Source organism: Muscardinus avellanarius (assembly GCF_963383645.1).
Source record: "Muscardinus avellanarius genome assembly, chromosome: 7".
NCBI classification, from domain to species: Eukaryota; Metazoa; Chordata; class Mammalia; order Rodentia; family Gliridae; genus Muscardinus; species Muscardinus avellanarius.
The window spans coordinates 20383072-20400028 of record NC_137793.1 but is presented as its reverse complement, the minus strand read 5'-3'; the positions used below and the strand labels follow the sequence as shown (position 1 = coordinate 20400028).

Sequence of the window (16957 nt, the reverse complement as noted above, 5' to 3'; positions counted from 1 at the left end):
TTGTAATCCCCGTGCTTGGGAGGCAGAGACAGGAGGATCGCGTGGGTTCGAAGCCAGCTTTGCTGGCTTAAGAGTCCCTGTTTCCAAATAAAAAAGTATAAAAAATAGGTCTGGGAGTATAGCCCGGAGGTAGAAGGGTTTCCAGGAACCCCAGTACCACCAAAAAAATAATAAATAAAAATAAAAGAGCTGGAGGTCTAGCTCCGAGGTAGAATGTCCCTGGGTTCAATCCCTAGTACTATTTAAAAAAGAAAACTATACATATCTCTCTATATATCTATTACAATACTCTTTCTTTCTTCCACTTTCCCAATTCACAAGAACCTCCTTCACATGAATACTTTTATGTTTACACACTCCAGAGTCACAGTGAATCCCAGTGACTCAGGAGGCTGAGGCAGGAGGATCACAAATTCAAAGCTAGCTTAGGCAACTTAGTGAGATCCTGTCTCAAGATAAAAAAATAAAAAAGGATAGGGATGAAGCTCACTGGTAAAGTGCCCCAAGATTCAATCCCCAGTTCCAGAAAATAAAACCAAATTCACTGGACATTAGGCAATGTGCTGTAATTTTTTTTTTTTTTTTTTTTGGTGTTGGTGGTGGTACTGAGGTGGAAACCAGGGACACACTACCCCAACCCTTTTAATTTTTAACCCTGAGACATGGTCTTACTGAGTTTCACAAGCTGGCCTGGAACCTGTGATCCTCCTGCTTCAGCCTCCTAAGTTCCTAGGATTACAGGCATCGCTAGCACACTGGGCTGTAATTCCACTTTTAACCTATATGGTATTATTTAATACCAATAACAAAGCAAAGAAGACATGCACACAACCAAATGTAAAAGATCCCACTGTTTCCATGTACAAAACCAAGTACAGTGGCTGGGAACACCGGCACATGCTTATAATCCCCTAACTAGGAGGGTGAGGCAGGAGGATTCCAAGTTGGAGGGCAGCCCTGGCAATTAGCAAGAGTCTGTGTCAGAATAAAGAAAAATGTAAAAATGGCTGGAGATGTGGCTAAGCAAAAAGTGCCCCTGGTTTCAATCTCTAGTACTGCAAAACAAAACCCAAGTGTACAGCACCCGAGGGTGGCTGCTTCTAAGAACACAACCAAAGGCAGTGGATCCAGGAATGAAAAGGAATGCAGGTTTTCAAACAGGTGACCTCAGTGAACAGCTTTCATTTTCAACCACGTGACACAGCAACATTGGGGCGAGGCCAGTGTATGCAAGCAAGTTTACATGCTTGCTAAGTAATTTAGGTCAAGAGACGGCTACGTATGTACTAACCAAACCAGAGCCTCACAAGTTCACCACCTTTCCTTAAGGCCATTTGGCTCCATAGTAGTTTCTAGTACCATTTTGAACTTACTAAGGAAAACGGTAATCATGATGAGTGGTAGGCACATATATAATAAATGCTGTCGAACCTTATAGAAGGCCTGAAGATCCCCAATAGGAGGTGAAACTGTCAGATAATCTGGAAATTTATCTTGTAGATGAGCAATCAGCATGCCGAACTGGGTTCCCCAGTCTCCTACATGGTTCAACCTAGGACAATCAGAGAACATTAAGTAATTACAACATGATCAAGATGTTTGAGAGGCCATCCATTTCCTATGCGTAACTATTCGCTTGGTAACTTCCTCAACTAGACTACAAACACTCTAAGAGGCAAAGCCTGCCTGCTCCTTCCGGCTCTGTAAACCCACTAACAGAGGCGCATGTAACAGGCAATGAGAATTTGCTGAATAAATAAATTCTTAACAATGGACTACCATGTTTATAGTGTAGCCAACCATAAAAATGACAGCTTAATGTTGGTTATTCCTATAATTTTATAAAAACTTTATAAAAAGTATTTTTTGGGGGGGCGGTATTAGGAATTGAACCCAGAGGCATTCTACCTTCGAGTTACATCACCAGCCCTAGTTTTTTAATTGTAAAACAGGGTTGCACTAATTTGTGGAGGGCCTCACTAAGTAGCTGAGGCTGGCCGTGAACCTGTGATTCTCCTGTCTCAGCCTCCAAGTACTGAGATTACAAGTGTGTACCATCATACCCAGCAAAATTTAAATTTCAACCAATGATTTTAGTGTGAGTTAGACCAGTGGTTCCTAAATGTCGACAGACAGAAATTCTTCACCATCTGCTTTTATCTACCCCAAACCACAAGTTTACCTCTCACTAGTATTATGACAAGAGCCTGCTCCCTTACCAGGAGGTCACTTATCTGCGTAGCTTCGTCACACTGGCCAAAGTGACTTTCAATTAGAGCATACTGTTCCACTAGTTAAAACTTTCTACTGGATTCCTGCTATACTTAGAATAAAACCCCAAGTACTGGTGTAAGAAGCCAACAATCTATTTCTTGCATATCCCTTTCACTATTATAATATAAACCCCTGGTATACAGGAGGAACTCAAGAAATACCTGCAGAAAGAATTGAGGAGTTTACTCCTTAGTTCTGCTTCCTGAGAGGCTGAGAGAATAAGAAAGTAAAAACAGCTGAAAGGAGAAGCCCAGGGCATATTTACAAAGCTCAATGGGTGATTATAAAGCTGATTCTCCATAGAAATTTCAAGGCTAAGGATAGAGCTCAGTGGGAGGACTGCTTGCCTAGCATGTGTGAGGCTTTGGGCTTGATCCCCAACACTGCGATAAGAAAGTAAGAAAAGGAAAGGAAGGAAGGGAGGGAGGAAGTAAGCCTCCAAGCAGAGGCAAGGGCATGTACCTTAGCACTTCATATCCTGCAAACTCAAAGAGGCGGCACATACTCTCTCCTATGATAGTTGACCTGAGGTGACCTACATGCATCTCTTTAGCTATGTTGGGAGAGGAAAAGTCAACTACAACCTGCGGCAGACCAAAAACAACAAAAACAAAAGAAAAAAGGAAGAGATTTTAAAAATGGGTATAAGCATTTTATGCTGCTAACAAATTTAATAGTAAACTCAGGCTTCAATTATTAGCTTGGGTTATAATTCAACTCTGCTATGCTTTCTGATGGACCCGCTTGTACATTTGTACACACACTGAGATTGAATCAAATTCATTTATCCAAACTACTATTTTAGCGATGCCTGCATAAGGACCAGTTAGGTACTTTAACCCTTGTAGAATTAAGTAAAAAATATAAGACACATCAGAAATGCTACTTCATAATTATGTCCACAATCTCAAACACAAATAAGTCTCAATATAAAAAGTGAAAATAATTCTCAGTAAAGGCAATTTTCATGAATTTCTAAGAAATGAGTATGTCAGTAGAAGATCCTACATATACCTTTTTATTTTCTCCAAGGGCAGGCAGTTGAACTCCATTCACGAGAAGATTTGTCAACTGTTCCGATACAAAATCCTTTCTTAAGTGAACATTAATGAAACCTAATGGACAGTAGAAAAATAAATAGTTTCCCATTTCGAATGATTGCTTGCTCCCGAGGACTTTCTCAAGTTCACGCATGCCGGCTCCAGAAAGCCCATCTGGCTCTTGCAAAACTTGATTCCAATGTCACTTACAGCCTTTACTTAAGCTATCTTCCAACCTCTTGTCTTGGTATCTATTTCAAAACTTCCCCACTCTCCTGAAAGCTTCCTACTTAATTCAGAGACCCTCCACCTTTCGACAGATTTGTTCAGATGATTTCTTAACAGAAAACAAGGGTTCTTTTGTCATAGACCAGCCATTATCTCTATTCTTATTGCTGATAAAACACTGAATAACAGGAAGGCAAAGTAACCTCTCCAATACGGGGCAGTTACGTAGTAGCTATGTCCAGACAACAGCCTCAGTATCCAAGTTATAATCCCAGGTGTTCTGACCATCTTGTTTAGTATAGAAGTGGGTTTTTTAAAATTTGTTTTTATTTTTTAAATTTTTAGGTGGCTGGGCGTGGTGGCACACGCTTGTAATCCCCACGCTTGGGAGGCAGAGACAGGAGGATTGTGCAGGTTCGAAGCCAGCCGCACGCACTGACTTAGGAGAACCTGTTTCTAAATAAAAATATAAAATAGGTCTGGGAGTATAGCCCGGAGGTAGAATAGCTTCCAGGAACCCCAGTACCACCAAAACAAACAAACAAACAAAAAAAATTTAGGTGCGAGGGATTGAACCCACGGCCTCAGGCATGCTAGGGAGTATTCTACCACAAAGCTACACTCCCAGACTCTATGTAAATCTTAGCCCCCCTTTTTTCTTGTTTTTTAAATTCTGAAAAGGACTACGCATCAATACAGCTATTAAGAAGGATAATACTCTATCATACCAGGACCAGCAATTTCCACTTTTTCAATGCATTCATTTTTGGGCAGGTGTTTGGTAATGTTTTCAGCAATCTCTCTTGGATTAACTTTCTGTTCCTTGGCTTTCAGCATCTATAACACAATACAAAGTGATTTGTTATACAATAGGTTTCAGCAAGTTACTTGTAAATGCACACTGGGAAAATCATGAGATGTACTTTGCAAAAGACTAATCAAACTGCAGAAGCAGAGACGTCTTATCACTTTGTAAACAGACATATTAGAAAGAGTGCCAGTCAGGCGTGGTGGCACACACTTGTAATCCCGGCATTCGGGAGGCTGAAACCAGAGCACAGCAGTTCGCAAACAGCCTCAGCTACTTAGTGAGGCCCTCTGCAACTTAGTGAGACCCTGTTTCAAAATAAAGAATAAAAAATTAGGAGCTGGGCGTGGTGGCGCGTGCTTGTAATCCCAGCATTTGGGAGGCTGAGACAGGAGGATCCTGGCTCAAGGACAGCCTCAGCTACTACTTAGGCCCTCTGCAACTCAGTGAGACCCTGTTTCAAATAAAGAATAAAAAATAGGGTGGAGGTATAGCTCAGAGGTCAAATAACCCTGGATTCCATCCCCAGACCCAAAAAAAAAAAAAAAAAAAAAAAAAAAAATAGGGCTGGGAGTGTAGCTTGGAGGTTGAATTCCCCTAGGTTCCATCCCCAGACCTGCCAAATATATATAAATAAATAAGTAAATAAAAAAATAAATAAATAAATAAATAAATAAAACGAGTGCCAAGAGGAATAGCAAACTGGCAAAACCACATGATTGCCATTTCAAAACGAGTTGCACAGATACCTGAATTTTTTTAAGACTATTGTTATGTTAACAAAGTCTACTGTTATGAAGTTTGATTCTAGCACACATACATTCCCAAGTCATGAAAGTATGCAATATTCACCCCTGAGTAATAAATAGCACTCTTACAGAAAAAGGTCTGAACTTGCTACAGCAAACCTAGTCTAGTCAACAAAGAAAGGAAAACAAAAAGACTAAGGACAGGTACAGTCAACCACAGCCGTATCATATGTTGCTATTTGGACAGGGAACTCAACTGGGCAATGTCATATATTTATAATCCTAGCTGCTCGGGAGGCTAAAGCAGGAGGACTACAAGTCTGAGGCCAGCCAGGGGGACTTAGCAAAACCCTGTCTTAAAATAAAAAAGGGAAGCCAGGCGTGGCGGCGCACGCTTGTGATCCCAGCATTCGGGAAGCTGAGACAGGAGGATTGTGGTTCAAGGACAGCCTCAGGTACTACTTAGTGAGGCCCTCTGCAACTCAGTGAGACCCTGCTTCAATTAAAGAATAAAAAACAGGGTGGGGGTATAGCTCAGAGGTCAAACGATGCTGGATTCCACCTCTAGACCCAGAAAAAAAAAAAAAAAAAAAAAAAAGGGCTGGGGGTGTAGCTTGGAGGTTCCACCCCCAGTACCGAAAATAAATAAATAAATAAATAAATAAATAAATAAATAAGGAGTCAAATGCTCCTTGGTTCAACCTGTAGTACAAAATAACAATAACCAAAAAACAAAACAACACACAAACACACACACACACACACACACACACACGTTGGGGAGGAGAGTCCTATCACTGAAAATGAAACACAAAAGCCTGATGCAAAGACATCACAGCTGCACCAAATGTTTAACGGGATGCTACTTTGCTAACATCTTATTTCTCACATATACTCCTTTTTTCAAAGTGTGGTAAATGCCCTTTTCACTAAGGGCATTTTCACTACAATTTGCTATCATTTATGTAAACAGGAATAATGACAATGATAACCTAAGAGAATCAAGTCACCCACAGTGAGTCCCAATAACATATCACCTGAGAAATACCCATAGCACTATTACACTGATAGTCTCCAAACTTGGGCTGCTGACTTGGCGTTACTATAAGAGGAGGATTTTCCAGGTCCGGATACGCCGCCTTAATGGCACAACCGAAGAGGTCTTGTAGGCGGCTATTGATGTTAATCATATTTTTAGTTGGTTTGCTCCTTTCTGCTTGAAGACTCTGTAAGAAAAGAAAGGAAACGAGTCAAAAAAGTATACTATCATACAAGACTTTCCTAAATACTCTGAGAAACCTTCAGATGCCTTGAGAAACCCTTTTTTACTTCTGCACTCATAATGCAGTGTCTCCTCTCTGAGATGTGCTGAGACATGGCAAAGGCCAAGTCCATCATAAGGCAGCTAGAAATTTCATGTGGAATTCTGAGGTCTTACTTTCTAGAGTTACTCGTCAGAACAGAAATTAGGAAGGAGGTGGAGCCGGGCACAGGTCAGCGGCAGAGCACTGGCCTAGCACGCGTGAGGTCCTGCGGTCCATCTGCAGTGCCGTGCCCCGCACCCCTGCGACCCGGGGAAAAGAAAAAAGGTTGACTGAATCTTGCTCTCAGCATTTCCTAAGCTCAGAGAAAATAAAAGTATAAAGTCAGCCCTAAATCACTTCACACCACACACTAGAAGTGAAAACTCAATGGACCAAATAGGAAAAATAAATAAATAAATAAGGCAAGGAAACAGTAAGACATTTTCTTCATCAAAACGTTGATGGTGATGCTGGATGTGGCAGTGCATGCCCATAATCCCAGTACTCGAGAAGCTGAGACAGGAGGACCGCAGGTTCAAGGACAGCCTCAGCAACATAGAGAGACTATCAACAACGTGAGGGAGACCCTGTTTTCAAAACAAAACAGCTGGAGGTGTAGCTCAGAAGTAGAATGTTGCTGGGTGTGGTGGCGCACGCTTGTAATCCCAGCATTCGGGAGGCTGAGACCAGAGGACTGCGGTTTGCAGACAGCCTCAGCTACTTAGTGAGGCCCTCCGCATCTTAGTGAGACCCTGTTTTAAAATAAAGAAGAAAAATTAAGGCAGGGGGTGTAGCTCAGAGGTCAAATGCCCCTGGGTTCCATTCCCAGACCTGCAAAAACAAAACAAAACAAAAAAAGAAGTAGAATGCCCCTAGGTTCAATCCCCAGCACCACACACACAAAAGTTTACCTCTTTAAGTCATGCAAAGACAAGAAACAAAGTAAGTAATATCAATATACCAGAAAAATGGGTAGTTTGTCTTGGTATAAATAATGGCCTATTTCTACCTCCTATTAGTGAGTTTCTTTTAAGTAGAATATATTAATTTAAGATAGCACACAAGCAGGCGTGGTGGCACATGCTTATAATCCCAGCGCTTGGGAGGCTGAGACAGGAGGATTACACAGGTTTGAAGCCAACCTCAGCTATTTCGTGAGGCTCTCGGCAACTTAGTGAGACCCTGTTTCAAAATAAAATATAAAATAGGTCAGAGGTGTAGCCCGGAGGTAGAGGCCCCTGGGTTCAAACCCCAGGACCACACACAAAAAAAGATAGCATACAGCCAGGTGTGGTAGTACACACCTGTAATCTCAGCTACTAGGAAGACTGAGGCAGGAGGATTGCAAGTTCAAGACGAGCCTGGGCAACTCAGCAAGACCCTGTCTCAAAATGGAACAAAGGCAGGGGGCATAGCATCCCTGGATTCTATTGCCAACACTACAAAAATTAAAAAAAGTGATTAGCTCAGAACAATATAGAGGTGTGGTCTCAGTTACTAAGTAAGCTGAGGCAGGAGGATCACAAGTTTGAGGCCTGCCTAGGCAATGTAGCAAGACCCTGTCTCTAAAAATAAAAATAATAAAAGGGCTGAGAATATGGCTCAGTGGTAAGATGCCTGTCTAGCATGTGCAACGGGTTCAATACCCAGCACTGCAATAAAAAAAGCTAATATTTAAGTCAGTGTGATATCAATATCTGAGCTAAGTTCTTTATTTATATGCATTAACTTACTCTAGTTACACAACAAAATTGATTTTACTCAATTTTTTATGTGGATTAGAGGTTAAGTAAATTGCCAAAGATAATGAAACATATTTGGTTAAGTCAGCATTCAAACTCAAATGTACTAGAATAAAGTGTCCAAATTCTATTCTCATCATCCATCTCTACCCTATGAGATAAATTACATTCTTAAACTCACTGTAATGTGGAATGTCCTCCTGCCCTCACCAAAACAAGGCAGCAATACTGGAAGCCTGGCTTGGTTGCCAAGGAGGGGTCTCTGGGGGTGTGGCCTTGGGATTATACAAGGTCCTCCCCTTCCCGAGCTCACCCATGTGCATACTCTCACCACACCATGAGTTTCACAGACCTGGCCTCACATGGCCTGAACTCTGAAACCTCAAAAAAAATCTGTGATCAAACAAATCTTTAAATTGTGTGGTTAGTTGTTTTGGATTATGGCAGTGAGAATAATAACCTAGACACTCACTAAAGACCCTAATTTGAAGATTCCAGTTATTAATAGACTCCCCCATGTTGTAATTTATTCATGGAAGACACACCTTTTTTGTGGTACTGGGGGCATTCTACCTCCAAGCTACATCTCCAGCCCTATTTTTTTATTCTTTACTTTGAAACAGGGTCTCACTAAGTTGTGGAGGGCCTCACTAAGTAGCAGAGGCTGGCTTCGAACCTGCGGTCCTCCTGTCTAAGTCTCCCAAATACTGGAATTATAAGCATGTGCCATCATGCCTGGCTGATTTTCAGTTTTTTTTTTTAAAGACAAGTGCATTGGTATGTATGCATTTTAAAAATGTATATACACAAAGTTCTCATACACAAAATTTACTGTACCTGATTAATGCACCATACATATATTGGACTATAATAAATTTAGCACTTTTGTTTTTTGGTGCTGGGGATTGCCTTTAGCACGTAATAGGCATTTAGTAATGCCTCCGGCCGGGAGTGGAGGTGCACGCCTGTAATCCCAGTACTTGGAAGGCTAAGACAGGAAGACTGCAGGTTCATGACCAACCTCAGCTACTTAGTGAGGCCCTCTGCAACTTGGTGAAACCCTGTTCCAAAATAAAGAATTAAAAAAACAGGCCTGGGGGTGTAGCTTGGAGGTAGAATGCCTCTAGGTTCAATCCCCAGTACCACAAAACAACCCCCCCCCCAAAAAAAAAACCTAAATAAAAATAACTGAGAATTCAGGATAAATAAATGCAGAACAAATGACATAACCAGAAAGGTGAGGTTTAGAGGGTGAGACACCATAAAAACGGAATGAGTGATGAGACACAAATCTATTTTAAGCAAAGCAGATCACAGAGAGGCAATAAGAGATCAAGTGAGTATGGAGGTCAGAGTCTAAGCTGAGTAGACAGAGTCTCTTTGGGAGGAGATGTGAAGTCTGCACAGCACGCCTGGAACTAATATGCACGAAGAACAATTATGGGAATGAGGTCATTCATGGAAATGTGTCATTAGCAAACCTGAAAGGCAGGCCAGAAAACTGAAGCCAGCTCATTTTGGGGGATAGAACTGATGACCACTGTTAGATCATGAGGCCGTAAGTCAACAGAGCACAAGCTGAATGGAAGAGAATGCTTTGAAATATTAAGTAAATAAAAACTCACTTATGCTGTAAAATATAAGACACGAATAAAAATTTAAAGTAACAACTCAGGCCAGGGAAAGTGTGTGAGTGTAGTTTTAAACACTTCATGGTAATGGAAATGATTTTTTAAAAAATGGGCATAAGCTGTTGAAAGAAATGTCTCCACCAGAGCTGGGTGTGGTGGCGCACGCTTATAATCCAAGCATTCGGGAGGCTGAGACTGGAGGATCGTGGTTCGCAGACAGCCTCAGCTACTTAGTGAGGCCCTCTGCAACTTAGTGAGACCCTGTTTCAAAATAAAAAAATAAAGCCGGGCGTGGTGGCACACACGCTTGTAATCCCAGTGCTTGGGAGACGGGGAGATAGGAGGATCGCGCAGGTTCGAAGCCAGCCACACGTGCTGGCTTAGGAGACCCTGTTTCCAAATAAAAATATAAAATAGGTCTGGGAGTGTAGCCTGAAGGGAGAAGGGCTTCCAGGAACCCCAGTACCACCAAAAGAATAAATAAATAAACAAACAAATAAATAAACAACAAAATAAAAGAATAAAAAATAGGGCAGGGGGTGTAGCTCTGAGGTCAAATGCCCTTGGGATTCATCCCCAAACCAGAATAAAATAAAAAAATAAAAAGAAATGTCTCCACCCTACTCAAAATTTTTTTTTTTTTTCCCCCTTTTCGGTACTGGGGATTGAACCTAGGGGCATTCTACCGCTGAGCTACACCTCCTGCCTTATTTTGTTTTTTATTTTGAGACAGGATCTCACTAAGCTGGGGAGGGCCTCGCTAACTTGCTGAGGCTGGCTGTGGACCTGCGATCTTCCCGTCTCAGCCTCTCAAGTGCTGGGATTATAAGTGTGAGCCACCACGCCAGGCACCTTAAATCTACCTTTAAGCCATTTAATGTGATGAAACATTCAAAAGGTTCTGGAAGGATAGGACAAAAATCAAACTTTTCCATTTTAAGCACCAACCAATTCACTCAGTGCTAACTCGTCTACTGCAGAGAAAAGGCCAAGGTCCGTATCCTTTTTCCAAACTCCATAGGTGACACTGTTAGGATCTCTAGTGACAAAGGTTAAACAGACAGAGCACTCACCTTCTGAAGAATGTTCAGTCGATACTTCAACTTTAAATTTTCTTCCCGCAACTGATCCAAATTTGGTGAAGCTTCTAAATAGCCACAGTTTTTCAACCGGTCAATTTCAGCAGTTAGAGACTTAATCTCCTTTTCCTATGAAAGGAAAGGCGGTATGACTGACGGTGCCCACAATACGGTAAACTGAGCCATAAATCTCCTTCCTCATTCCCCCCCCAACCAAGACATAGCCAAGATGATGAGAATGGATTTTTCTCTTGAACAAGTTGTGATCCCCCCCCCCTCTTATGAGACTGTTGCTTACATTAGTATATTCTTTTCTTTTTTTGTTTTTGGTGCTACTGGGGATTTAACCCAGGAGTGTTTTACCTCTGAGCTACACCCTTAACCAAAAAGATTTTTTTTTAAAATTATTTTGTTTTGAAACAGCCTTTTGTCCTTGCTAAGTTGCTGAAGTTGGCCTTAAACCTGTGATCCTCCTGTCTCAGCCTCTCAAGGACTGGGGTTGCAGGCATGTGCCACCATGCTCGGCTAGCACATTGTCCTTGATAACATAAAATTAGGTGTGGGGTGTATTGGGAGAGAGGAATAAGAGTATTAAAAATATAACAGAATACAAGCCGGGCGTGGTGGTGCACGCTTGTAATCCCCGCGGCGCTTGGGAGGCTGAGACAGGAGGATCGCGCAGGTTCAAAGCCAACCTCAGCTACTTAGTGAGGCTCTCAGCAACTTAGTGAGACCCTGTTTCCAAATAATATAAGATAGGTCTGGGAGTATAGCCTGGAGGTAGAAAGTCTCTGAATTCCACCCCTAGTACCACCAAAAAAAAAAAAAATATATATATATATATATATATATATATATTAGAATATACAGGTTGAGGTGGCCCATGCTTGTAATCCTACCTATTCAGAAAGTAGATACTCTTTTAAATATAAACACCAGGGCTATGAGTGTGGCTCAGTGGTGTCCAGTGTGTGTGTCACCCTGGATTCGATCTCAAGCAACATAAACAAAAACCCAGAGGACACCTTTCATCAGAGTCAAAAGAACTCAGGAATCTACCTACTGTCTGTCCTTTCTGGAACAAAAAACATTTTCCCCACTTCTTTCTATTTCCAGATCTTAGACCGGGCTTTGTACATTAACACCAAAAACTAAGGACATGTCAATTCAGAAAAAAATAAAGCTTCCAACCTAAATAAAGCCTCCAAACCCAGGGGGAGATTTCTCACCTGAAACTTCGAAATATTTACCAAGAGAAAACTGCATCCAAAAGAAAAGCTGCCGCAAATGAGCATGCACTGTGTTCCAGGCACTGGGCTAAATACTTCTCAGAAACTACCTTCAGAGCTCTTATAACCGTGACCAGCTTGCCCTCTGTGCCTGCTGACTTACTAACACAGTTCCTATAAGTGGCCGGGATCCGGGAATTCACTTTCCTATCACTCCTCCCCGCCCCATTATAAAAAGAATGAAAAGCTTTCGCTTTCACAACTCTTTTCCCCAGGAATGCTGAAGACCAGAGCAAATCCCTGCTTGATAAGGAACCGCTCACTGAGCTTACTAGGCGTCCTTTTGCTCAATATCAGAGAATGGAGGCACAGCTGAGAAGAAGGACCCAACACACACGATCTTATTATCCATCCTTCCTAACCTGTCCCCAGCTCTAACAGAACACAGGGTGTCTAATAGCAGGAGGCTGGATGGGCGGGGTCAGATTCCTACAAAAAGCACCAGGCGCCATTACACTGGAGACTGATCAATTCAGAAAGTAAAGCGTTTCCACCTTAAAGCTTCCATACCCAAGGAGGAGATTTCCCACCCGAAACTGCAGAATATACCAAGAACAAACTGCCACAAATGAGCACATTCCGGGCCCTATGCTAAAATCTTTTCGTAAACTATAACTCTTATCACAACCAGGTGAGGTTTCTGATAAAATATCTCCCCACAGCGGCAAACATATGGCTCTAAGGAGCAAAACGCTTGTCCACTGACTCAACCAGCTTGTACCTTGTGCCCGCTGGTTTGGTACAACGCAGTTCCCATAAAAGAACAGAGTCCGGTAATACATTTCCTATCATTCCTCCCTACCCGATCATAAAAGATAGTGAAAAGGTCCCGACTTCGCTTTCACAAGTTGTTCCCCCCACGAATGTTGAAGACGGAGAGCAAAGCCCCGTTTGCGTGATCATGACCCACTCATTGAGCTATTAGGCATCCTTGAGCTGAGTATCGCAGAGACCAGAGGCTCAGCTGCACACGAGGAGACTGCTCAATTCAGGGAAAAAAAAAAAAAAAAACTTTCCTGATTTAAATAACGCTTCCAAACCCATGGGGACGGTCACCACCTGAGAATTTAGAGTATTTACCAAGGGCAAACTGCAACCAGCCGGGCGTGGTGGTGCACGCTTATAATCCCAGTACTAGAGAGGCTGAGACAGGAGGATCGCAGCTCCCGGACAGCCCCAGCTACTTAGCGAGGCCCTTTGCAATTCAGTGAGACCCTGTTTCAAAGTAAAGAATAAAAAACAGGGCAGGGGGCGGAGCTCGGAGGTAGAATGCCCCTGGATTCCATCCCCAGTACCCGGAAAAAACCCCAAACAAACCCTGCAACCCAAAGAACAAGAGCCACAGTGAGCATGCACTGATTCCAGGCGCTGGGGCTGCGGGGCTCTCGGCCTCGCTGGAGGGCAGCCAGCCGGCGAGCCCTGGTTTTCCTTCTCCTCCCCTGACCTCCCGGGCACTCGCAGAAGCAGCCTTGGAGCAGCACGTGGCTGCGCAGCGGCGCAGGACGTCGCCGCTCCCGCCTCGCCAGCCCCAGCTGCACCGGCAGCACACGGCCCTGCCTCCCGCCCCGCCGGGAACAGACCTGCTGCAGCAGCCGCGCGGAGCACTGAGCCACTAGTCCGTCCATCCTCCCGACAGCGGTTCGCTGGACGAGTGGCCGGAAGCGGAAGAGCTGGTCATTCCCGGAAGCGGAAGCCTCTTCCGTCTCCGTGGACGCCAGGCGTTTCCCGAGCCGCCGTCTCTGCTGCCCCCTGGCGACGCCAAGATGGTACTGCGAGCAGAACCCAGCGGAAAGGCTGTGCCCGGGGCTGGACCAGCAGGGCTTAGGGTGATGGGGAGAAGGGAACGAAACCACAACTAGTGATCTGTGCTTAGGCCGACTTGGAAGAGGGGCCTATTTTTAATTAACTAACGAATTAATTAATTTGTTTACTTATTTAGTGCGTGTGTCTGTGGTACTGGGGATTGAACCCAAGGGTGTTCTACCTCTGAGCAAAAAAATAATTTTTTTTTTTTTTGGCCGTGCTAGAGTCAGCTTTTGGCTGGTGAGAGTCTCACCAAGTTGCCAAGCGCTGGTCCTGAGTCTGCAGTTCCCCTGCTTCAGCCAAACAAGTATTGGGATTACAGGTGTGCTCCACTAATCCATCCATTTGTTAATTTATTGTACACAATATTCTAGGCTCTGGGGATAGAGAGAAAACTAGGCAGACAAGGTCCTTGATCTCATGGAGGCTACATTCAGAGTGGAGAGGAGAAAATAAAAAGTAACAATCTCAGTATTCATTGCCAGGAAAGCAATGAGTGGAGCGGCTTTAGTCAGAAAAGCCTCTTTGAGTAGATGTCATTTGAGCAAAAACATGTTAAATATACTTATCTATTTTCTGAGCTTGGTTCCAATGTAATAGACAACCACAAATTGTATATTTTAATGATATATATTAATGACATGAGATTTTGAAACATGTATACACTGTTCAATTAGCAAAACTACTTTACACACCCATCGCCTCACATAGTTATTGTGTGTGTTGAGAACATTTAAAATCCGCTCTCAGGGAACTTCAATATTATAATACAGTAGTTTTTATAGTCACCATCTAAAGCCAGGTGTGGTGGCATATGCCTGTAGTCCTATTAGGGAGGCTGAAGCAGGATCACTTGACCCAAGAAGTTTGAGACAAGCTTGGACAATGGATCAAGAATCCATCCCAATCAATCAATCAATCAGTCAATCAAATCACCATGCTGTACATCAGATCTCCAGATTATTCATCTGTCCAACTAAAACTCCATACCCTTTGACCAACAGCTTCATTTCCCCACCTCGGCCCATGACAACCTCCATGCTACCCTCTGCTTCTGAGTTTGACTTTGTAGATTCCCCATAGAAGGGTGTGATTTCATTCAGTATCTTTCTGTGCCTGGCTTATTTCACTTACCACGATGTCCTCGGGGTGTCTGGATGTTGTTGCATATGAAGGGATTGCCTATTTATTGATTGATTATTAACCATCTTTTTACTGAGTTCCCTTTGGTTTAGTGCTCAAGAATTTATCATCAGGAAAAATAATTCTTGAAGTAGTACTTGTTTTCTGTTTCAGTAATACAAAATAGCACAGATAAAATCTTTTGAAAATGGAATTCCACAGAAGACACAGCACTAGTCAACCGAGGGCATGTAGATCTCGTGGCGATATATTGGGCTCATTCCCTTGGTTACCAGAAGCTCACAGTGACTTCCAGCATGCCACAACTCCTGCACCTCAATTTTCCTCATCCATAAAATGAGGAGGTCGTGCTAGGGGTTCATTTAAGACTCAGTCTAGATATCTGAACCGAGTCTTTTTCTGATGTGTCTATTATCACTATTTTTGTCATCCTATTAATTAAATTGATTCTCTTGAACTTAAATTACTTATTTTAAGGCTGGGTGTGGTGGCACACGCTTGTAATCCCAGCGCTTAGGAGGCTGAGACAGGAGGATCGCACAGGTTCAAAGCCAGCCTCAAGCAGGGCATGGTGGTGCACGCTTGTAATCCCCGTGCTTGGGAGGCTGAGACAGGAGGATCGCACGGGTTCGAAGCCAGCCTCAGCTACTTAGTGAGGCTCTCAGCAACTTAGTGAGACCCTGTTTCCAAATAAAATATAAAAAAGGTCTGGGAGTATAGCCCAGAGGTAGAAAGCCTCTGGGTTCCACCCCTAGTACCACCAAAAAATAAATAAATAAATAAATAAATAAAACAAAGCCAGCCTCAGCTACTTAGTGAGGCTCTCAGCAACTTAGTGAGACCTTGTTTCCAAATAAAGTATAAAATAGGTCTGGGAGTATAGCTCAGAGGAAGAAAAGCCCCTGGGTTCCACCCAGTACCACAAAAAGTTTTTACTTATTCTAATGTCTAGAAATTCACAGATTTGATGTGCTGGGTTATACAATATACACTAAAATGAAAAATAGTTGTAAACATAAAGACACTCTGGAGATGCTACATCTTGGAGATGTCTTGACGCTGGGAGGTGGGCACTTTGGAATTTGATTCTAGAGGGCACCAATGACCAGGCTACTATAGTGCGCAACAGTGCACTGCGCACTTGTGACTTGGGTGGACAGGGTACCCTGGGATGAGGCCCCAGCTGAGATCTTACACAATGAAGGCCAGAGGTGGTATGAACATTTGGAAAAGGGGCGAGAATGGAACCCAAGAGACTGGAGGAAAGGAGGCAGAGAGCCCACAGGGCTGGGCCCTGACCACAAGGAGACAGTCAATTGGAAGAATCTTTATTTTTATTTACTTTTCCTGTGTCTCAAATTCCTGGGTTCACGTGATCTTCTGGCCTCAGCCTTCCAAGTAGGTGGGACTACAGGTGTAAGCCCCCATGCCCAGGACCCAGAAGAATCTGTCAGACTTCTTGAGAGGCAGAAAGCACAAAAACCATCAGTGCATGTTGTCCAAAGGCAACTGTTGGCTTGGAACAGGGTAATAGGACCCAGTTAGAGTCATAGGGCTCTTTTGCAGACTATTATCTTAGTGTACTAGTATTGGGAAAGAGCTTCAAAATGTATCAATGTGCCAGTATTGGAAAAGGACTTTAAAATGTATGAATATGCTGATATTGGGAAATGGTTTCAAAATGTATTTGAAAAAAACCCTCAATATTAGAAACTCAGAAGCTTCAGGGAAAGGGCTGCAGAACTCCAGGTGCCCAGGGGGATTAGCAAGAGAATAGAGGAAGCCCAGGGTCTTTTACATTTTAAAGATAAAGGAACTTCCCAAGTTTGTGGGAGGATGCCTTGAGCCTCCAAGAGATCCTGGACTC

General features: G+C 43.0%; 1 protein-coding gene across 2 annotated transcripts in view; it reads right to left on the bottom strand.

Annotated features, from left to right (window-relative positions):
- Positions 1–13769, bottom strand: part of RARS1 (arginyl-tRNA synthetase 1) — a gene marked incomplete at both ends in the record, with an annotated part of 31853 nt that extends 18084 nt beyond the window's left edge. For both annotated transcript variants that reach the window (XM_080698879.1, XM_080698878.1), the window contains 7 exons: positions 1432–1552; positions 2737–2858; positions 3289–3389; positions 4271–4379; positions 6137–6325; positions 10850–10984; positions 13725–13769. In XM_080698879.1, coding sequence (XP_080555005.1) covers positions 1432–1552; positions 2737–2858; positions 3289–3389; positions 4271–4379; positions 6137–6325; positions 10850–10984; positions 13725–13769 — 822 coding nt within the window. The remainder of the gene's footprint in view (positions 1–1431; positions 1553–2736; positions 2859–3288; positions 3390–4270; positions 4380–6136; positions 6326–10849; positions 10985–13724) is intronic.
- Between the last annotated feature and the right edge of the window lie 3188 nt (positions 13770–16957).